Consider the following 17,248-nt stretch of genomic DNA (forward strand, 5'->3'; position numbering starts at 1 on the left):
ATAGTATCGCCATGAAAACAGAATAATTTAAAGTAGTGTTAGTTACTTTAGAAGCAGCAGAAGGTGTTATTTCGCACCTTTCTCCTGATTCTCTGATAGAACTTCCGTTTGTCGTGAAAGCAGTACACCCAAGCAACCAAAAGTTCGAATATTACTTGACACGCGAACTCGAAAGTTCATAATTAGTTCAGATTCAGTTCCGTGGAACTTTCACGCTGATTAGTAGTGTATATCAAGTATATGTGGAACTAAATGCTTGAAGAAATGCTGCGAGTACTTCATAGATACTTCAAAGCTATTAGGATGCTACATGAAGTTCTGAAGTAACTTTAGTTGCTAACAAGTTCTGCGTGTTGCTTTTTTGTTTATATTTCTGGTGATCAAACCAGCAGAACCTGAAACTATTGGAGATTAATTTTTATTTCACTTGAATAAATTTAATCCTCGCACATTTCTAATTACAAATATAAATTAGAATGTAATGCTCTTCATTATTGTGTTGTGTAGCATATGCTGTCGGTATCTCACTACTACAGTTAATTGCCTGGTTCCAAACTTTATGTTCTATAATTAACTCGCGCTGCACAAAGCTGCTGCAAGTTCTAAATCGAACTTTTACTTAACAACTCATTGGCAAAATTCACATCGCTTGTATACGACAAAGGTGACGCAGTGGATCGGTATAGGTTTACAACGCGGAGCACCCGGGTTCAAACCCAACAGCAGGCAAATGCAACGAATATAGAAGTTAGGTAGAAGTATAAAAATGGAACATAGAAGTGCTGCTAAATTTGTTTTTTCTTAGTTTTTGACAATTTATTTCAAAGCTGCTTAGCGTTCTATGCAGTGAACCCAAGACAGCTTGAAAGTTCGGTTAATTACTTAAAAGTGACGCTGCTTAGCAAGTTATAGATTGATATACATAAAGCTGTTTAACCCTTGTTAGACACCATTATTCGAACTCTTGGTTACTTGGGCAGCTGCTTGAGTTCTTCGCACTCCTCCTCGTGGTGGCGCTTCTTTTCCTTGAAGCACAGACTAACAGACGTAACACTTCGAACAAATTTTCTAACCAAACATCGTTTCAATGACACCCCTAAAAATTGGAAAAAACACTAGCATCACCTAGTGCAGTCTTTGCGCTACGCAAAGCAGCTTGCTATAAATTTAGCAATGCTATAAATTTACTTGTATATTACCTGACAACAGCGCCAGTGCAAGCGAGCGACGTTCTCGCGCAGCGACTGTTGTTTGAGTCTTGACTTAAGTGAACATTTGAAATGATCGTTTTTATTGGCGATGGAATGAGGCTTCAGTGTTACGTCTGTTAGTCTGTGCTTGAAGAGTCGGGTTTGCGGTCTCCGGTCTATTCCTGAAAATACTTTGTTTTGGACGACAAAAGTTTCTTCCCTCTTTCGAAGACGCACATTCCTGGAAATGATCGATTCTATTCCATGGATTGTTCTACTGAATCTCCGAACATAAAATACAAGTGTAAATGTAACTTTGAACAGAAAGTGATGCTGTACATTGTCATTACTGAGAGAGCTATTTCTATAATATCGTTTTTGTTTTTGCTTAGGTCCAACCTAGATTCGCTCTAGTTCCAATCGAACGGTCAAGAGTTGAATGTCAAGACGTTTGTTTTTTTACTCATACTGAATCTAGTTTCGCTCTGGGTTGCACTTTTTAGATGACGGGTTCGCTCTGGGTATTTTCACAGTTTCAACCCCGCTACAAGCAATACGGCGACAGCCCGAAAACGTTTGTTTATTCTCCCGAAAATGTTTGTTTATTCAGTGGTCCAGTTGGAACTAACCCAGGGTTATAAACAAAAACGGTATAAGTCAGGTTCAAGCCCTCTGGTTTGGGTATCAATCAAGTGAACGTTCACTTAGCTACTAGTGAGATACTGAGATATTATCAACTGCAAATAAAAATTTTACTTCGAATTTTCTCTAAAAAATAGAGATTAGAGATTAGAAATCTCTATTTCTGTATTAACGGTCAAAGATTCTCTTACGAAATTTCATCGGTATTCCAAAGTAAATATTAAAATATTTTTATCGTCTCTTCGGAAATTTCTTTTTCTTCAAAACATTTTTTGTAAAATTTTCTGTTCGAAATTGAATTTGTAATGTTCTTGTTCAGGCTAATGTAACCGATATTTGTGTAAAAATATTTAAGAGTGCAGTGCTCTCAAAAAGCTATGGAATCGATACTTTTGGCATCACTGATGTCAAAGACTACAAAAACAAAACTTGTTTACGTTATACATTCCTTCTGTGCGCTGGAACATAAAAATAAACGTTTAATTTTATAATATTGATTGAGCTACGTGTATTAAACAAATAATAACAAAATGCCAAAAGTGGTATCACGTAGCATTGTCTGCTCAGATTCTAAAGATCAAGAGGAATACACCGATACCGGACCGCTTAACATATATTACTGCTTGTGTGGACAAATGAGTCTCATTCTTGGTAAGTTTTTGCTTGTTATTTTCAACCTTATTCTGTATTCCGGCTGATCGGTTTTGTCGAGCAAAAGTGGATGGTAGGTATTATCCATTCCGGGAAATCAAATGAGCTAAACAACTCGTTCGAAAAAAGTAGAACGCTATAGAGATCCGCCTGTATTCAGAATGAGGGTGCTTGTGTTAGCAGTATATTTACTAAAAAATTACTTTCTCATCAGATTGCATCGTTGAAAAACTGCCGCTACGACAGCTGGACGGAGCTCGGGTTATTGATTCAGCGAAACATGCGAATAAAATCACTGCCGAACCCGGTGAGACAGTATTCATTCGTCGAGAGGCCGGCATCGAAAAGCAGCACCGATTCAAGTGCAAAAAATGTTCCCTGCCGCTCTATTATCGACACAACAATGACACACAGGTAACGTTCATCATCCGCCGTGCATTGGTCAAATCAAAAAGCGACACCAGAATCACGGAAATCTTCAAACCGGCTGCCCTTTCTTCGTCGGCCCTTGAACCGAAAAAGGTCATGGTTACGAAGCATACCAAGAACATGGGTAAGTTCAGTTCGGTCACCGTGTCGACTATCGACGAAGAGGAGGACGAGATTGAAGCACGTGAGGTGGCCGACAGTTATGCTAACAATGCGCGAATTATTGAGAAACAGCTCGAACGGAAAGGGGGAAAATCGAACGAAACCGCTATCAAGGAGAAGTGTGAAGCACCACCGCCGAAGAAAAATCGAGGAACGTTGCTGGATGGTTGATGTAAATGGTGTAACATATAAAATATTTTTACGAGAACATATACAAATAAATTGAAAATGTTAAAAATGACTAAAAATTTATATCGATTCATAAAAGGAATATAGATTCTAACGTAGACCAAGTCATCTTACTTGAAGGTTGAAGGTAAGCATGCAAATTCAAAAAATGAAAGATAGGTTTTGAACGCCTATAATTCTTCTTTCTCAACGCATTAACAATGATTTATGCTTGACCAAACTCGTGTTTGTTAGTCTTTTGACCTTGAAATGCGGTCAGGCATATATTAATATTTTTTGAAACGATGGTTCTACAATTGAAGGGAAAGTAATGAAGAAGGATTTTTTGGGAAAGAGTAGAAAGGAAGGGGGGGGGGGGGTAATAGGTAGCTACGCTTAACAAGTTGTCTTTGTGACTCCTACCTTTTGTCCAATGCTTGGTTCGACCAATGCACCTTCCAGCATTGGACAAAAGGTAGGAGTCACAAAGACGACTTGTTAAGCGCAGCTACCTATTACCCCCCCCCCCCCTCCCCCTTCCTTTCTACTCTTTCCACTCCATTCCCAAAAAAATCCTTCTTCATTACTTTCCCTTACCGTCCCTTCATCAATTGTAGAACCATCGTTTCAAAAAATATTAATGATTTTAGCGTCAATCGACCTGAAATTCTGTTGACGATACCTTTATTTTGTGTTGTACAACGTATTGCAATCTAAACTGGTAACACTGTTGTAGCATTCTTCATTCCTTTTTTTATATACCCTTTGCGAATACATGTGGTCACAAATAAATATCGAAGTTCTTGTATCTTTCGTCGGTTTTATTTAGTTCCTGCGACAAATCCCACTGCTATTCCGCCTATAAATTCTACGAATCGAGTCAAATAGAAAGCGATCGTATTTCGATTGATAAAAATTGATCATAAGTAGGGTATGTTGTTGCTTCGTCGTAATTGCCTTTTCTCGTCCTATACAACACAAATTATTAAAAATATGGTTTTTATGACACACCATACAACACTAGTTATTTCCTAATAGGGTAGGAAGGGGCAAGATGACCACCCTTCCAAAAATCGTTATATACGCTATAAAGGTACATAATAAGTAACCGTACGCGTAAATAAACACTACATCTAACAATGATTCAAACAATTACAGAAATAAAATCATTGAACTCTTCGATAACACAAAAAATAGATCGATGATTAAAAATACTGCATTTTTTATAAGATTGCGCAGGTATAAAATAAGGTTTTAATCATGATTTAAAAAAATTATCATCTAACGAAAGAGTTATCGTGGCATTGATTTTGGTAATGAATCAGATGTTGATATTGCCGCAATTATGCAGATAATGTATTTACCACAAATTGCTTTTAAAAAATATATCTACTTGCGGGGCAAAATGCGCACCGCTTTATAGACCAAGATTGCTACCTTGAATTGCATAACCATAACCTTAAATCAGCAACAATCGCTGCATAAAATATTTGTAACGGAATAAACATGCATATTTATTTGTTTTCGATAAAAATACATTGTTTAATATATTTCTGTCCAATAATGACCACAGAGGAATACGTACATTCAATGAATAACTTTTTTATGGTTAACTAAACACTCCAAATTATTCAAATAATGTTTAAAATAGTTTATGACCAGCTTGAATCCATAATATTTATTATTTAGATTATACGTGAAATACAATGAAGGTTTTATAGCTTTTAGAAAGGATGGTCATCTTGCCCCGCAAGGGTGGTTATCTTGCCCCGCAGGTTGGAAAAATTCCCAAAAATCGATGAATTTTTGCTCGTGAATATTTGATTTGCGTTATAACTTTTAGCACCCAATATGCATACAGGGTATAGAAAAGACTGTAAAAGATAACGTAGCGAGGGTTTTGAGCCATTTGCTGTAGATTTCTTCGGATATATTGATAGTGAGCTTAAGCTGGGCATCTTGCCCCGTGCTACCCTAAATATTTTAGTTTGTTGATGATCATACGTGATCAATCAAAGTGAACTGAGATCTATTTAAATTTGAATAAAATGTTTTAACAATCGCTTTTTAGTGAATTCTAATTGCACGGAACGGAAGGTAGTAAGTATGTTTGAGTCAAATCAGTTTCAATCAAATTTCAATTCCTACTTTAGGCTCAATTTTTCTTGGCATATTCACCGATAGATCTAGAGGTAGTCCGTTTCCTCCTGGTCTCCAAAAAGAGAAGCAAAAAAGGGAAAAATGAGACAGAAGAAGAAAAAACCGAAAAGAGTACGAGGAAAAACTTAACATAACTAGACAGACGAGGTAGGAAAATAGGAAAAACATAAGAGAAAAAGAAAAACTGACATACATAAAATAAAAAGAGAAAATAACGTGGAAACGAAGAAAGATGAAACAGACAGGAAGCAACCAGCAGAAAAAAGGAAAAAGGGAGCGAAAAAGAGACAAATGGAGGGAATACGGGATAGAAAAAGGATGAAAAACATGATAAAAAGGCGGAAAAACGAGAGAAAAAGAAAGAAAATGACACAAGAAAGGAAAAACGGAACAAGAAATAGATTAAATCAAAAGAGAAAAGCAAAATAGTGTGAGAGAGAAAAGAAACAAACGAGAAAAACTTGGAAAAATAACAAAACAGGATATAAAAGGAGAAAGATAGAAAACGGGAAAGAGGACAGAAGAAGAAAAAAACGGACCAATGAAAAAGGTGAAACAAGAGAGAAAAGAAAAAAGAGTACCAGAAACAGAATAAACTGGGCTAAAACTTGAGAAAAAACCCGATTTAATCCACCTAGTGGTGAAAGGAACCTTTGTTATACGGTCTTACTTGCTATTTGAGATAGAAATCGACACGTCTTCGAAACATAATTCATCTATTGGTTAACGTTGCGTGGTGCGTTGGTTTTCATTAAATTTTTGGAAATTTAATAAGTTTACAAAATTTGAACAAAATAGCAGCACCTATAAATTTTGATAGATCCTTGTTTCATGAAATTACTGAGTAAGGGTAAGCTGGTTGTTTCTAATTTGAGTAAGTGCAAGTAAAAGCAAGTTATAAGAGGAAATATTATTCTTTAACATATACATTGCGTAGTAAAAGTCTAGTTCATAGGTTTTTGAACTACGCATAAATTTCTGTAACGCCATTATTTTTGATTGATATCAATAAAGTTTTCTTGAATAAATTTCATCAATTTCTATTAACCTTCGATTACTCACGCTGTTGCATTTTGTACAACACGTGTAGGTTTTTGAATGCCATATTGTTATAAAGTTACAAATCTCTGCTTAACTAACGTATGTTCTTCAATTACCTTGTTATGAGCAAAATGTCATAATTATGCATTAATACTTTAAATTGTTGGGCAAATAGTTCAGCATAAACTGACATCACAGAAACGAAGCAATCAGCATGTGAGTTGTACCGCGATTGGCCCTGGAAGTTTCTCTCGTTTCTTCATATGTAAAAATGGTGTCTGTATGCAGCAACATAATTAGCAAATATAAAATGTTTAAAATGTATCTGTTGGTAGTCGAGTCATTCGGGGTCAAAATTAAGGCTTTTTTTAATCAAAGTTCTACAGTACCTAAACAAACAAACATGGAGGTATACTATATTAATCAAAGTCGTGTATTTTTACTATTTATACAATTTTGTAATACATGAAAAAGGAATGCAACAATTACAAAAAGAGCTAAATAGAAAAAACTGATCTTACAAATTCATATACAATGAATAAGATTTTTCTCTCTTCGCTTAATAGATAGAAGGTTACTGTATTCAACAAAATTTCTTGTAATAATATGCTCTAAAACTTTGCAGAACACATCAATGTGTTATATTGAAACTGAAGAAAAATATTTTTTTTATTTCACTTATAGGGGGATTAATCAAAATTTAAATTGCACCAGACGATAGAATTTCAATTTCAAGAAATTCTTCCGAAGGTTCCATGAACCTAAAACCAAGTTTTCCCAGTCAAAATTCTAATGCGCGTGTCTTTTTGGCTTTGGACCATTGTGCGCACGAGTAACCGAATTACAAAAGTCGGCGCGAGTGTTGGAGGGTTAATATCTTTTGATCGGCAAAACCGATTCTTCTGAAATTTTGCAGATATATTTGTAGCATTAAAATCTCTAATTTGATGCCAAAATAATTCAAACTAGATAAATCATCTTAGATGAAATCGTTATAAATTATTGTAAATTTTAATGTGTTGTATTCAATTGATCATAACTCTCAAATTAAACGTCCAATCAAAAAACAAATCAATAGTGATCTATTAGGTTATGTTACCTGTCAAATGAGACTAATAGCGTCTAAATCGCTTTAGTCATTTCTAAGAAACAGGCGATAATTATTACCTTGTCAAAACAGGTTTTTTAAGCATAACTTTTAAACTAATTGTTTGTTTTCAATAAAATTTATCCGAAAAATTTAGTGTTAACAAGAGCTTTCATTCGATACCAAGATCGTTGAAATCGGTCATTTGGGTACGGAGAAAATCGTGTCACGTAATTTTTACTTTTTTACTTATAACTTTTAAACGAAATGTCGGACCTCGAAACAATTCAATAGTGATATACTAGGCAATAATACCTTTCAAACAAAAGTAATAGCGAACAAATCGGTTCAGCCATCTCCGAGAAACAGGCGATAGAAAAGTTGCGCTCCGCACATACATACACACATACACACACACACACACACACAGACATTGCTCAGTTCGTCGAACCCTGTCGATTGGTATATGTGGCTCGGCCCTCCGGGCCTCGGATCAATTTCGTGTTTTTCGACCAATTCCTAAACCTTTGTTATAGTATAACAAAGGTAAAACGGAACAAAAGAAGACGGAAAGCAAGAAGGAGATAAGGAAACGGAAAATTAAAAGAGAAAAGACGAAAACGGGAAAGAAAATAACAAAAAACGGCTTAAAACCAAGAACAGAAGCAGAATTGAAAATTAGAAAAAATGCGAATGGAATGAAGCAGGAAACACGGAGCAGAACAGAGAAAAACGACGGAAAAGGAGAAAAAACAAAATAGAAAGCGTGCGAGAGAGTAAGACTAAACATGTCAATCCTAATATCAAGTAAAACTTGGTTTTTATTTTCGTGTCTATGTCCAATTACAGGTCTAATTTAATTCCCATTTTAAGTTAAATTTAAATTCTGATTTCAAGTCCAATTTCTAGTACCATCCACTTTAAATTCTACTGTGCAAAAAACCACCCCTCTGACACTCTGTCAAACCTCGACGGCCAGGGACAGTACGCCCTCTAAAGATGACGGTGGTAACTTTTAGGTTGCATATGTACCATCACAACACTGACATCATTGTATGACATCGTACATCAACATCACACGCATATATTCTTCAGATGGTTGCGATTACTAACACTTATAAGCAGTAGTAGGGATAAGAGGTGGCGTTAGTAGTATCATCATTTGCTGTACATACGCGAACCTCCTACTATGCCCAGTCTTGAGTTCTGGAGTCTTCGAAAAAATCCGAAGTGAAGTCTGGTAATAGGAATATATAAGTTATCCTACGATTACTAAATTTTGATATTACGCTATTAGTCTCTTTGGCTGCCTTTTTTCGAGCTTTTTGGCCTTCCAACTCACAGGGCTTGAATCCGATGGACTTTTCGGTATGGTCTATCTTGAGAGCCTGCAAACCTCCGCATGAAAAGCTAGAGCATCTGGCACCATTTCTTTTGAAAATCATGGAATATTAATAGAACATGTGATCATCGTGGAAACTTTCCGAAATGACTTATTTGAACTAGGGAGAACGATCAGAAATTGTTTATTGTTTTAATCGACCAGACCAAAAGAGAGATTACCACGGAAGTTTGAATTTAAATACGATTTATCTTTGTAGCATTTTAATATGCTCTGCTCTTACATTTATTGAAACAAAACAAAATACACAACATAGAAGTCTTACAAAAGAAACGATTTCTATAGAAACAACTTGTTGCTTGATTGAATCCTGTTATGATTAGTTAAACTTCATGTCGTCGGTGTGGTAGATGAACACATCCTTGAAGAACATATTCTTCGTGTACCAGTAGGTGAAGTCGATCTGGCGATCGAAGGGGAATCCCATCGGGAACTTATCCGAGTAATACGATCCCTGACCGCAGAAGTACGATTTGTCGAAGTACGAGACGTCTTTCACCACTTCGCTGCTATAGTAGGGAGTAATGATGAAGTAGAACTGCATCTTAAAGCCACTTGGCCAACCCTTCGGCAACACCAGACGATCTGGGAATCCACAGTGAGCCTCGGACATATCCAGTATGAACTTTTCGCTTCCGGTGAACGACGTCATAATTTTCTTGTACAGTTCGGTGTACGTGGTGCGGTCCTTGATGCTCCAGAAGAAGTCCTTGGACATTCGAGTGAAGGTATTCTTGCCTACGACAATATCAACATAGTACTGGTCAATTTCAACGAAGAAGTCCTTGTAGTAGTCCAACTCCATAAAGCTGTCAAACTTCGGTCCCAAAAATACGCGGATCATACCCTTGCCAGCGTACTCGGATGCGACATCCAGAGTGTAAGAGAACGGCTTGTGATTTAGTCGCTTGGTACGGCCAAAAACGCTAAAGTCCCAGTACTTAGCTACGTTGGTCATTGGGATCACGTTGGAAATGTCGGCATCGTAGTAATCGAAATAGGTCATCAGCTTGTCTACCACTGCATCCTTAATGACAACGCCCTTGAAGTTAAGCTCCTCGAACGTGTAATAAGGCAGATAACTCTTGAACAGATAGTAGAAGTCCAGCAGCCGAGTCCACATGGAGTAGAAAATCGGATCACGCAGTGATGTTTCATAGTGCATCAGCGCCGATGGCCACGGTTTGTATGACATGAAATCAACACCAGATAGCACGAACCGCGAGAAGGCCTCCAAGAATCCAGAGAATCCGTACTTCATACTATACACATCACCAGCGAAAATATGTCCAAGATAGCCAACATTCTGCCATTTGCGTAGGTCGATCTTCGTTCCGTCCTCCAGCATAAAGTAGCCGGTATCAATGACCTTGCGAATACGCGATTCCCAGTCCTTGATCATGTCCAACTTGTAGTAATCGCTGTCCTTGATCATGTAATTGTAATCTCGGCTCTTGAAGGGTACACCGTTCCAATAGCTCAACAGCGAGAAGTATCCAGTCTTGAGAGGGAACTTCCAAGTGAGACCCTTGACCGGGTACAAGTAGTTCGAGTACCGTTCCAGATTGTAACGGGCCAGCAGCTGTTGGTGCATGTAGAAGTACATTTCTCCCCAGCGATCCTTGAACAGTCCGAATTTGTCCTCGCTCATGAAGAATGGATAATCCATCATGAAGTAGTAGTAGTACGAGTTCAGACCGACATCGTCATAGTAATAGCTCATGCTGTAGTACTCATCGTAGTATTTTCCCTCATACGGATAGGTCAGTGTGTAGTTCGAGTAAACCACGTTGTACTTGCCGCTGCCATAAAATCCGAATTTGGCATCGTACATCTTGCGGAACGTCGCCGATCGGATCACATCGGTGTTGAAGAAGTAGTACGGGTAGATTTCGTAGATGGCCGGCAGAATGATTCCCTTAAGTTCCGGACGGTGAAGCACTGTCAACGTGACGGCGTAGATAAACATACCCTCGTTGATGTTTTCTCGGGCCCAGATTACGTTCTTGTAGTAGGTGTCCCAATCCACAGAGTTGTACAGGAAGGTGAACAGCAGATAGGTCTGCTTCAGATAGTACTTGTTGTAGATGGTAAAGATTTCGCCTTTTTCCAGATAACCGAGCTTGTAGAAATTGAAGAACTCCACTACTTGCTCGTAGTTCTATGAGGGATAGAAAATTAATTACTATTTGTAAGCAAAATATTGCGAGTCTGGTTCCTACCAGGTACTTTGATTTATCTTCAACCCATGCTTTAGTGAAGGGCAGATACTCCTCGAACTGGACGGGCAGTTGAATGTTTCTGAAGATTTCGAAGAAAAACTTCTCCTTCATCAGAAAGTCCTTATCCGCTGAAAGTAGAATGCCATTTACTATGCATTTCCAACAGGTAAACGGGTAAAAAAACTCACCATAAACGACCTCATTTTTCACTTTGTAAGGACTATACGAACCACTGACCACAGCGGCCAACGTCACCACAAACGCAGCTACGATCCACCGCATCTCGCTTACGGTTATTATCCTGCCAGAAGACAAACTGGGGAATGTCTGAAGACCAGATGCCAGCTTCACCTTTTATATGCGGGCAAATTGCATCCGCCCTCTGCCTATCAAGCAACGGTACCGCCGGCCGGCCGGTAACGCGTGCCATATTTTGATAGCAGTTATGTTTGCAGCTAATATTAATTTGCACGATAACCTTTTTGTGCCCGAACATGCATAGCCAAGATTTCGAAGTTGCATTATTAGGATGGTTCGTATGCGCTAGTAAAGTGCAGTAAGTTACCAAGCTTACGACCCTCGACGGTTGTTATCATCGTTGAATCGTTCCAACCGAGTGGCCGGAAATAGAACATATTTATCTGCAATGCACAAACAAAACTTATATGTTGCCGAATTTTTAATCGATGTTTTAATTTGGTTTTTAAAATATTATTTTATCTAGCACAAAGATATGACTTTTATCTTATCCGGTCAAAAATTCACTGATTTCAGGATCAAAATGAGTCCACTGATCAAATAACACATTGTCCATCGCTGGTTACTGCTTTTTGCCACTGCTTAGGCAATTTTCGACTTTTGTCTAGAAAAAATGTTTCATCAAGCGAACCGATAAGATATTAAGTCATGCTGCAATTTCCGGAACAACAAATTTAAAGGAGTAATGTCTGGAGAATACGAAGGGTGCGCTAAAATATCCACTTGAGCGTTTCCAAATAGTTTTCACGACTTTTGCGATATAATGCAAGCGTACTTACGATAATTTTCGTACGTTCATCGACGATTTGGTGCTAGCTGGCTTTAGACCAGGTTCATAGTCGTACCTGCCGCTTCGATCTGGCAGAAGGAGCACTAGCACTTTGGTTCCTCTATTCCTGGAGCATGCAGGTGGGTTCCATGAAGATAATAGATTTCGTCGCACTATCGTCCGGCATTTTCGCGATGTGGTCGGGCCACAGTAACCTACCGACTTCCGTCAGGTGTATCATAAGAATCTCTCCAAGTAGTGCCAGCACCTCCAGGTTCTTGCACCTACGTCACTCTTCGCTTCCCGTTTGGCTGAGTACAAAAAAAAATGTCCCCAACGTCTTTCGTTCGAATATGCCCATATCTATTTTGTCAAGATGACGCATCACTATCAGAAGCGATCGTCATTGTTTAACTAATAGCGTTGGTCCAGCTCGGTAATGCACTTCAGATGAAGTGCACTACTGTGCTGGAAGTTGTTCTCCAAGTGTCAGATGGTTCTAAGGTAAGAGGAAGCAAACACGGTTACACCCTCAAGTCTTTAGAGAAGTACCCGTTCCCGTTTACCGTTCGACTGTATCGCATACTGCCATGAAATCGACCCCAAAAATATGGTTTGTGGGCACGTTATATTTTCGAATTTTCTGAAGCATTTGTTGTAGTAATAGTTTGATGCCTCGCAGCACGGACCCCTATAAAGGGTGTCAATGTCAACGGTAAATTAGCTATAACTTTTGAACCGTTGTGGGCTAAATTAATCGAATTTTGCATAGAGAAAGTTCAAAGTACCTTGTTTACACTGTGTGAGTCTTTTCATCAGGTGTACAAAGATCAGGGAAATAGTGTCGAAAGAACAGCTTGTTCGCGAAAAAGTTTTGCACAAATGCATCGAAAATTGGTTATAGAGGACGAGACCTACGTGAAAGCGGACTACAACCAAACTCCGGGGAACCAGTATTTCACTGCAAAGGATAAGTTTGATGTTCCAGAGAACCTCCGAAAATTAAAGATGTCGAAGTTTGGCAAGAAACTCTTGATTTGGCAAGTAGTTTGTTCATGTGGACAGCGGAATGCGCCTTTTGTGACCACAGATACCATGAATGAACCGGTGTATTTCTAACAAAAGCGACTTCTGCCTCGTTTGAAGTCTCACTACTGTCCTACGATCTTTTGGTAGGATTCGGCCTCATGCCATTGCGCAAAGGCCGTGCTGAAGTGGCATAAAGATGCCGAAAGATCATAACCTCTCAAATACACCGGTGCTGCGGCCAATCGAGAAATACTGGGCCATTATGAAGCAAAATCTTCTGAAACATCCTAAAGTAGTTAAAACAGTCGAAGAAATGAAAAAAGTACGGGTAAATATGCAAAACATGTCAATTTTGAGGTTGTGCCAAAGCACGGGCATTCGAATTCGGAGTTGTATGTAGAAGGTGTATGAAGAAGGTGAACCAAGGGAAGGGCTACACACCGAAACCTGACATGTGTAGGGACGAGGGAGGGAATCTAATCACAAACAAGCGCGAGGTGGTCGACAGATGGAACCAGTTCTTCGATGAACACCTCAATGGCGAAGTCGCAGAAGGAACGGAACGGAAATTCAGTGGCGACTCGTGGGGGTTTAGCTTACCTGTTCAACCAGTGAAAAATACAAATTAATACGCAGCTTTTTTATTATCGCATTTCTATATTTTAATCATAAAACAAACATTACGGGTTTTCACCGTCGCGCTTGCCATGTTTCGTAAACGGTGTATTTCGTGTATATACTCCCGCAATTCGCATTGCAGTTCCAGTTTCTATGGAGATAGAACTGTTATGCGAGTAGTGGCAGTATTAGTATGCAATACTCCGTATTCGCAACATAGCAAGCGCTACGTGAATATCCCTATTTATTTAAATAGCAACGGAATACGACGGTTTACTTTACCAGCAAACTCGTCTCTGAATTTTAATGACGAACCGAAAACTTTTCGTTCAATTTACCTATTGAACCAAATTCAAGAATTACCACCTTACTGCGATGCGCGCACATCACACGCACCACAAGCAATATGCGTAAGTTGTTCAATGCTAAAAATGAACGAGTTAATGAGAAAATTTTGCGAATAATGCATGCCAAATCGCCAACCGCGCTCTATTTTCAAATCCCCTTCGTACCAACACATTATTCCTGGTGCTAATCTCTAAAGCAACGTTCAAACGTCGTGTTGAAGGTTTGGTTCATTAGCTTCCTAACTAAATAACATATGGAATCAAAGCGCGTGGCATGAGGATATGTGGTAGTAAGTTGTTCAATGCTGAAGATGAACGAGACAATAAAGCGCCCGCGCTTTCGAGTAAAAGCTGTGTCGCATTCTCTTTTTATCTCCTTCGTACCAACACATTGTTCCTGGTACTAATTCAGTATCAAGAATCAATACCAGGAATAATGCGTTGGTATGCTTGTGCTTTGAGATCTCGACAGAAACGTTCAAATGTCGTGTTGAACGGTTTGCTCATCAGCTTCGTAACTAAACTAAATTCGTATTGCATTGTATATGCGTCGGTGCAAACGAAATTTGGTCGGGCTGAATTTTGTTTGCCTGTCCTATGAACAGGTTGAACATGCGGACGAGTCGCCACTGCGGAAATTATCCTAGGAGTAATGTCCTAGCACCTGATCTCCAAGAAGTCCGAGAAATCGGGATGCTGAAGACCAATAAAACCGCTGGGAAGGACCGCTTACCCGCAGAGCTTTATAAACATGACGGAGAAACGCTAGCAAAGGCTCTACACTGGGTTATTTCGAGGATTTAGGAGAGGGAAAAGCTACCGGAGGAATAGATGGAAGGAGTGGTTTGTCCCATCTACAAAAAGAGTGATCGGCTAGACTGCTGCAACTATCACGGTATTACGCTGGTAAACGCCGCCTACAAGGTACTCTCCCAGATCCTGTTACGCCGGTTGTCACCGATAGCACAAGGTTTCGTAGGGAATTATCAGGCGGGTTTCATGGGGGCTCGCGCAACTACGCACCAAATTTTTACTATCCGACAGATCTTGCAGAAAAGTCGGGAGTACAACATGCCCACGCATCACATCTTTATTCCCAAGTAACACTTGCAACATGTTTTTTAGAAAAATATTCAGAAAACAGTTGCATTTAAATTATAAATAAGTTTCATGGAAAACAAGATGTTATAAAAATGTTTTATTTCAAACGCCGATGTTTTCAGCCAGAATGACAGGTTAAAGTTGCATTTCGGTTGTAAACCTAAGTTTTTATTGAACATTTACAACTGAGTATTCGCGACTACGAAAGTAAAAGAGATTTCAAAGCCTGTTCGCACTCACACGAAACTCCATGCCGAATTGTCAAAACTTACGTGAAAACAATAGCAAAAATACTTCCTTCTCTTTTTTTCTCACACAAAAATCAAACCAATATCAGCAACTTCGTAGTGGCGAATTGCCAGCATTGAACAGCGGCGAAGCGATGACAATGAGTACAGCACAGATCCATAATTTTGACACATTTTCGCAACATTGCAATATTTTATTGAGCTTAACTGCTCCAATTTATGAGTATTCTGGGTATTTTTTGAGCGCAATTTAAGTTCTTTCACAAATAAAAATTAACTGTGAATCAGTTGTAAGTTAACGCGAAACAAAATGCATACAGTAAAGTTTTTTATTGGTTTCGAATTTTTCGGTTATCGGTGTGCTCATTTGAACGCAATCTTGTATAAACATGGCCGATGACTGCGCCAAAATATAATGTATTTAATAGATCATTATTTTTGTGTCGTAGAATGCTTTTATATATACAAGGGACATATAACATAATTAATATAAAATATCCCACCGGTTTTCAAAGAGATTAGCATGTTTTGTGAGATTGTCAAAAAATGATATTTATTTCGATTCCACTCAACTTTTGCTTATAAAAGTAAATCTTGAGCGCATCAATTTTTCGGAAGTAGCATGGCAAAGTTCACGATAAATTTAAAATTGCACTTTAGTTTGGGTTATTTGAAGGCTACAATGTTGCTTTGAGTGATTGATGAATTACCGAAATATAACTTTAGCCATTTTATCTTGCGAAAAATGTCTGTCATTGTTTGCTTGTAAATGTAAATATAACTTCAGGGAAATAAATATCAGAAAAAAAATCCTGTCAACAGCGCGATTAAGCTTTTCAGTTGGTAGTACAAACACCATGCAACGCATAGGCGTCACTTTGAAATATTTCACAAATATGTTATATTTTAGCTCGTTTCTTGCGCTGTTTCAGTGTTAATCCGGTCGTAATTAAGTATGTGGAAACGAAAGGTTAGCAATTCGATTTGTTTTAAATCCGTTGCCAATTCTTATTTAAAACCAAGTGTGTTACTTGGCTTAATTTCAAAGCAGCATACGATACAGTCGATCGAGACAAGCTATGGCAGATAATGCACGAACACGGTTTCGGAACCGGACAAACTGACGCGACTAATCAGAGCTACATTGGATCGAGTGGGAGTGATGTGTTTCGTACGCATCTCTGGGACTGTCTCGAGTCCCTTCGAGACGCGGCGAGGGTTGCGATATAATTAATTAATAATAATTAGGTGGCTTGCCGTCCGAAAACAAAGCCTGTTGAACAAAGTTTCTTCATGTAACTCGATTGAGGGCTACCGCTCTCCAATTCCTCGGACACCGAGTACTCTTCGCCATCATCTTGCTCGCTGCGCTCCTGGTCGTCTTGTTCCTACCGGATTTGAGGCGAACACCATCTTTGCTGGGTAGTTATCCGGCATTCTTGCAACATTCCCTGCCCATCGTATCCGTTCAGCTTTAGCCACCTTCTGAATACTGGGTTCGCCATAGAGCTGTGCGAATTCATGATTCATCCTCCGCCTCCATACTCCGCTCTCCTGTACGTTCACGAAGATCGTTCTTAGCACTCGTCGTTCGAAAACTCCGATCACTCGTAGGTCCTCCTCGAGCATTGTCCATGTTTCATGCCCGTGGAGAACAACCGGTCGAATAAACGTCTTGTACAGGGTGCACTTCGTACGGGGACTTAGTCTGCTCGACCGCAATT

The 17,248-nt window shown here is 38.9% G+C and overlaps 2 protein-coding genes across 2 annotated transcripts; one reads left to right on the forward strand and one right to left on the reverse strand.

Moving 5' to 3' along the window:
• Positions 1 to 1,717: 1,717 nt before the first annotated feature.
• On the reverse strand, positions 1,718 to 11,436 carry LOC128736435 (hexamerin-1.1-like). The gene is made up of 4 exons (XM_053830918.1): positions 11,343 to 11,436; positions 11,155 to 11,282; positions 9,262 to 11,093; positions 1,718 to 1,775 (listed from the first exon to the last, which is right to left on the reverse strand). The coding sequence occupies exons 1-4, from the start codon at positions 11,434 to 11,436 to the stop codon at positions 1,718 to 1,720; spliced, it is 2,112 nt and encodes a 703-aa protein (XP_053686893.1).
• Positions 2,298 to 3,299, forward strand: LOC128734388 (STING ER exit protein). The gene is made up of 2 exons (XM_053828561.1): positions 2,298 to 2,483; positions 2,698 to 3,299. The coding sequence occupies exons 1-2, from the start codon at positions 2,363 to 2,365 to the stop codon at positions 3,243 to 3,245; spliced, it is 669 nt and encodes a 222-aa protein (XP_053684536.1). The 5' UTR covers positions 2,298 to 2,362; the 3' UTR covers positions 3,246 to 3,299.
• Positions 11,437 to 17,248: the final 5,812 nt, after the last annotated feature.

Source organism: Sabethes cyaneus, chromosome 2 (genome assembly GCF_943734655.1).
Source record: "Sabethes cyaneus chromosome 2, idSabCyanKW18_F2, whole genome shotgun sequence".
In the NCBI taxonomy this organism is placed as follows: Eukaryota; Metazoa; Arthropoda; class Insecta; order Diptera; family Culicidae; genus Sabethes; species Sabethes cyaneus.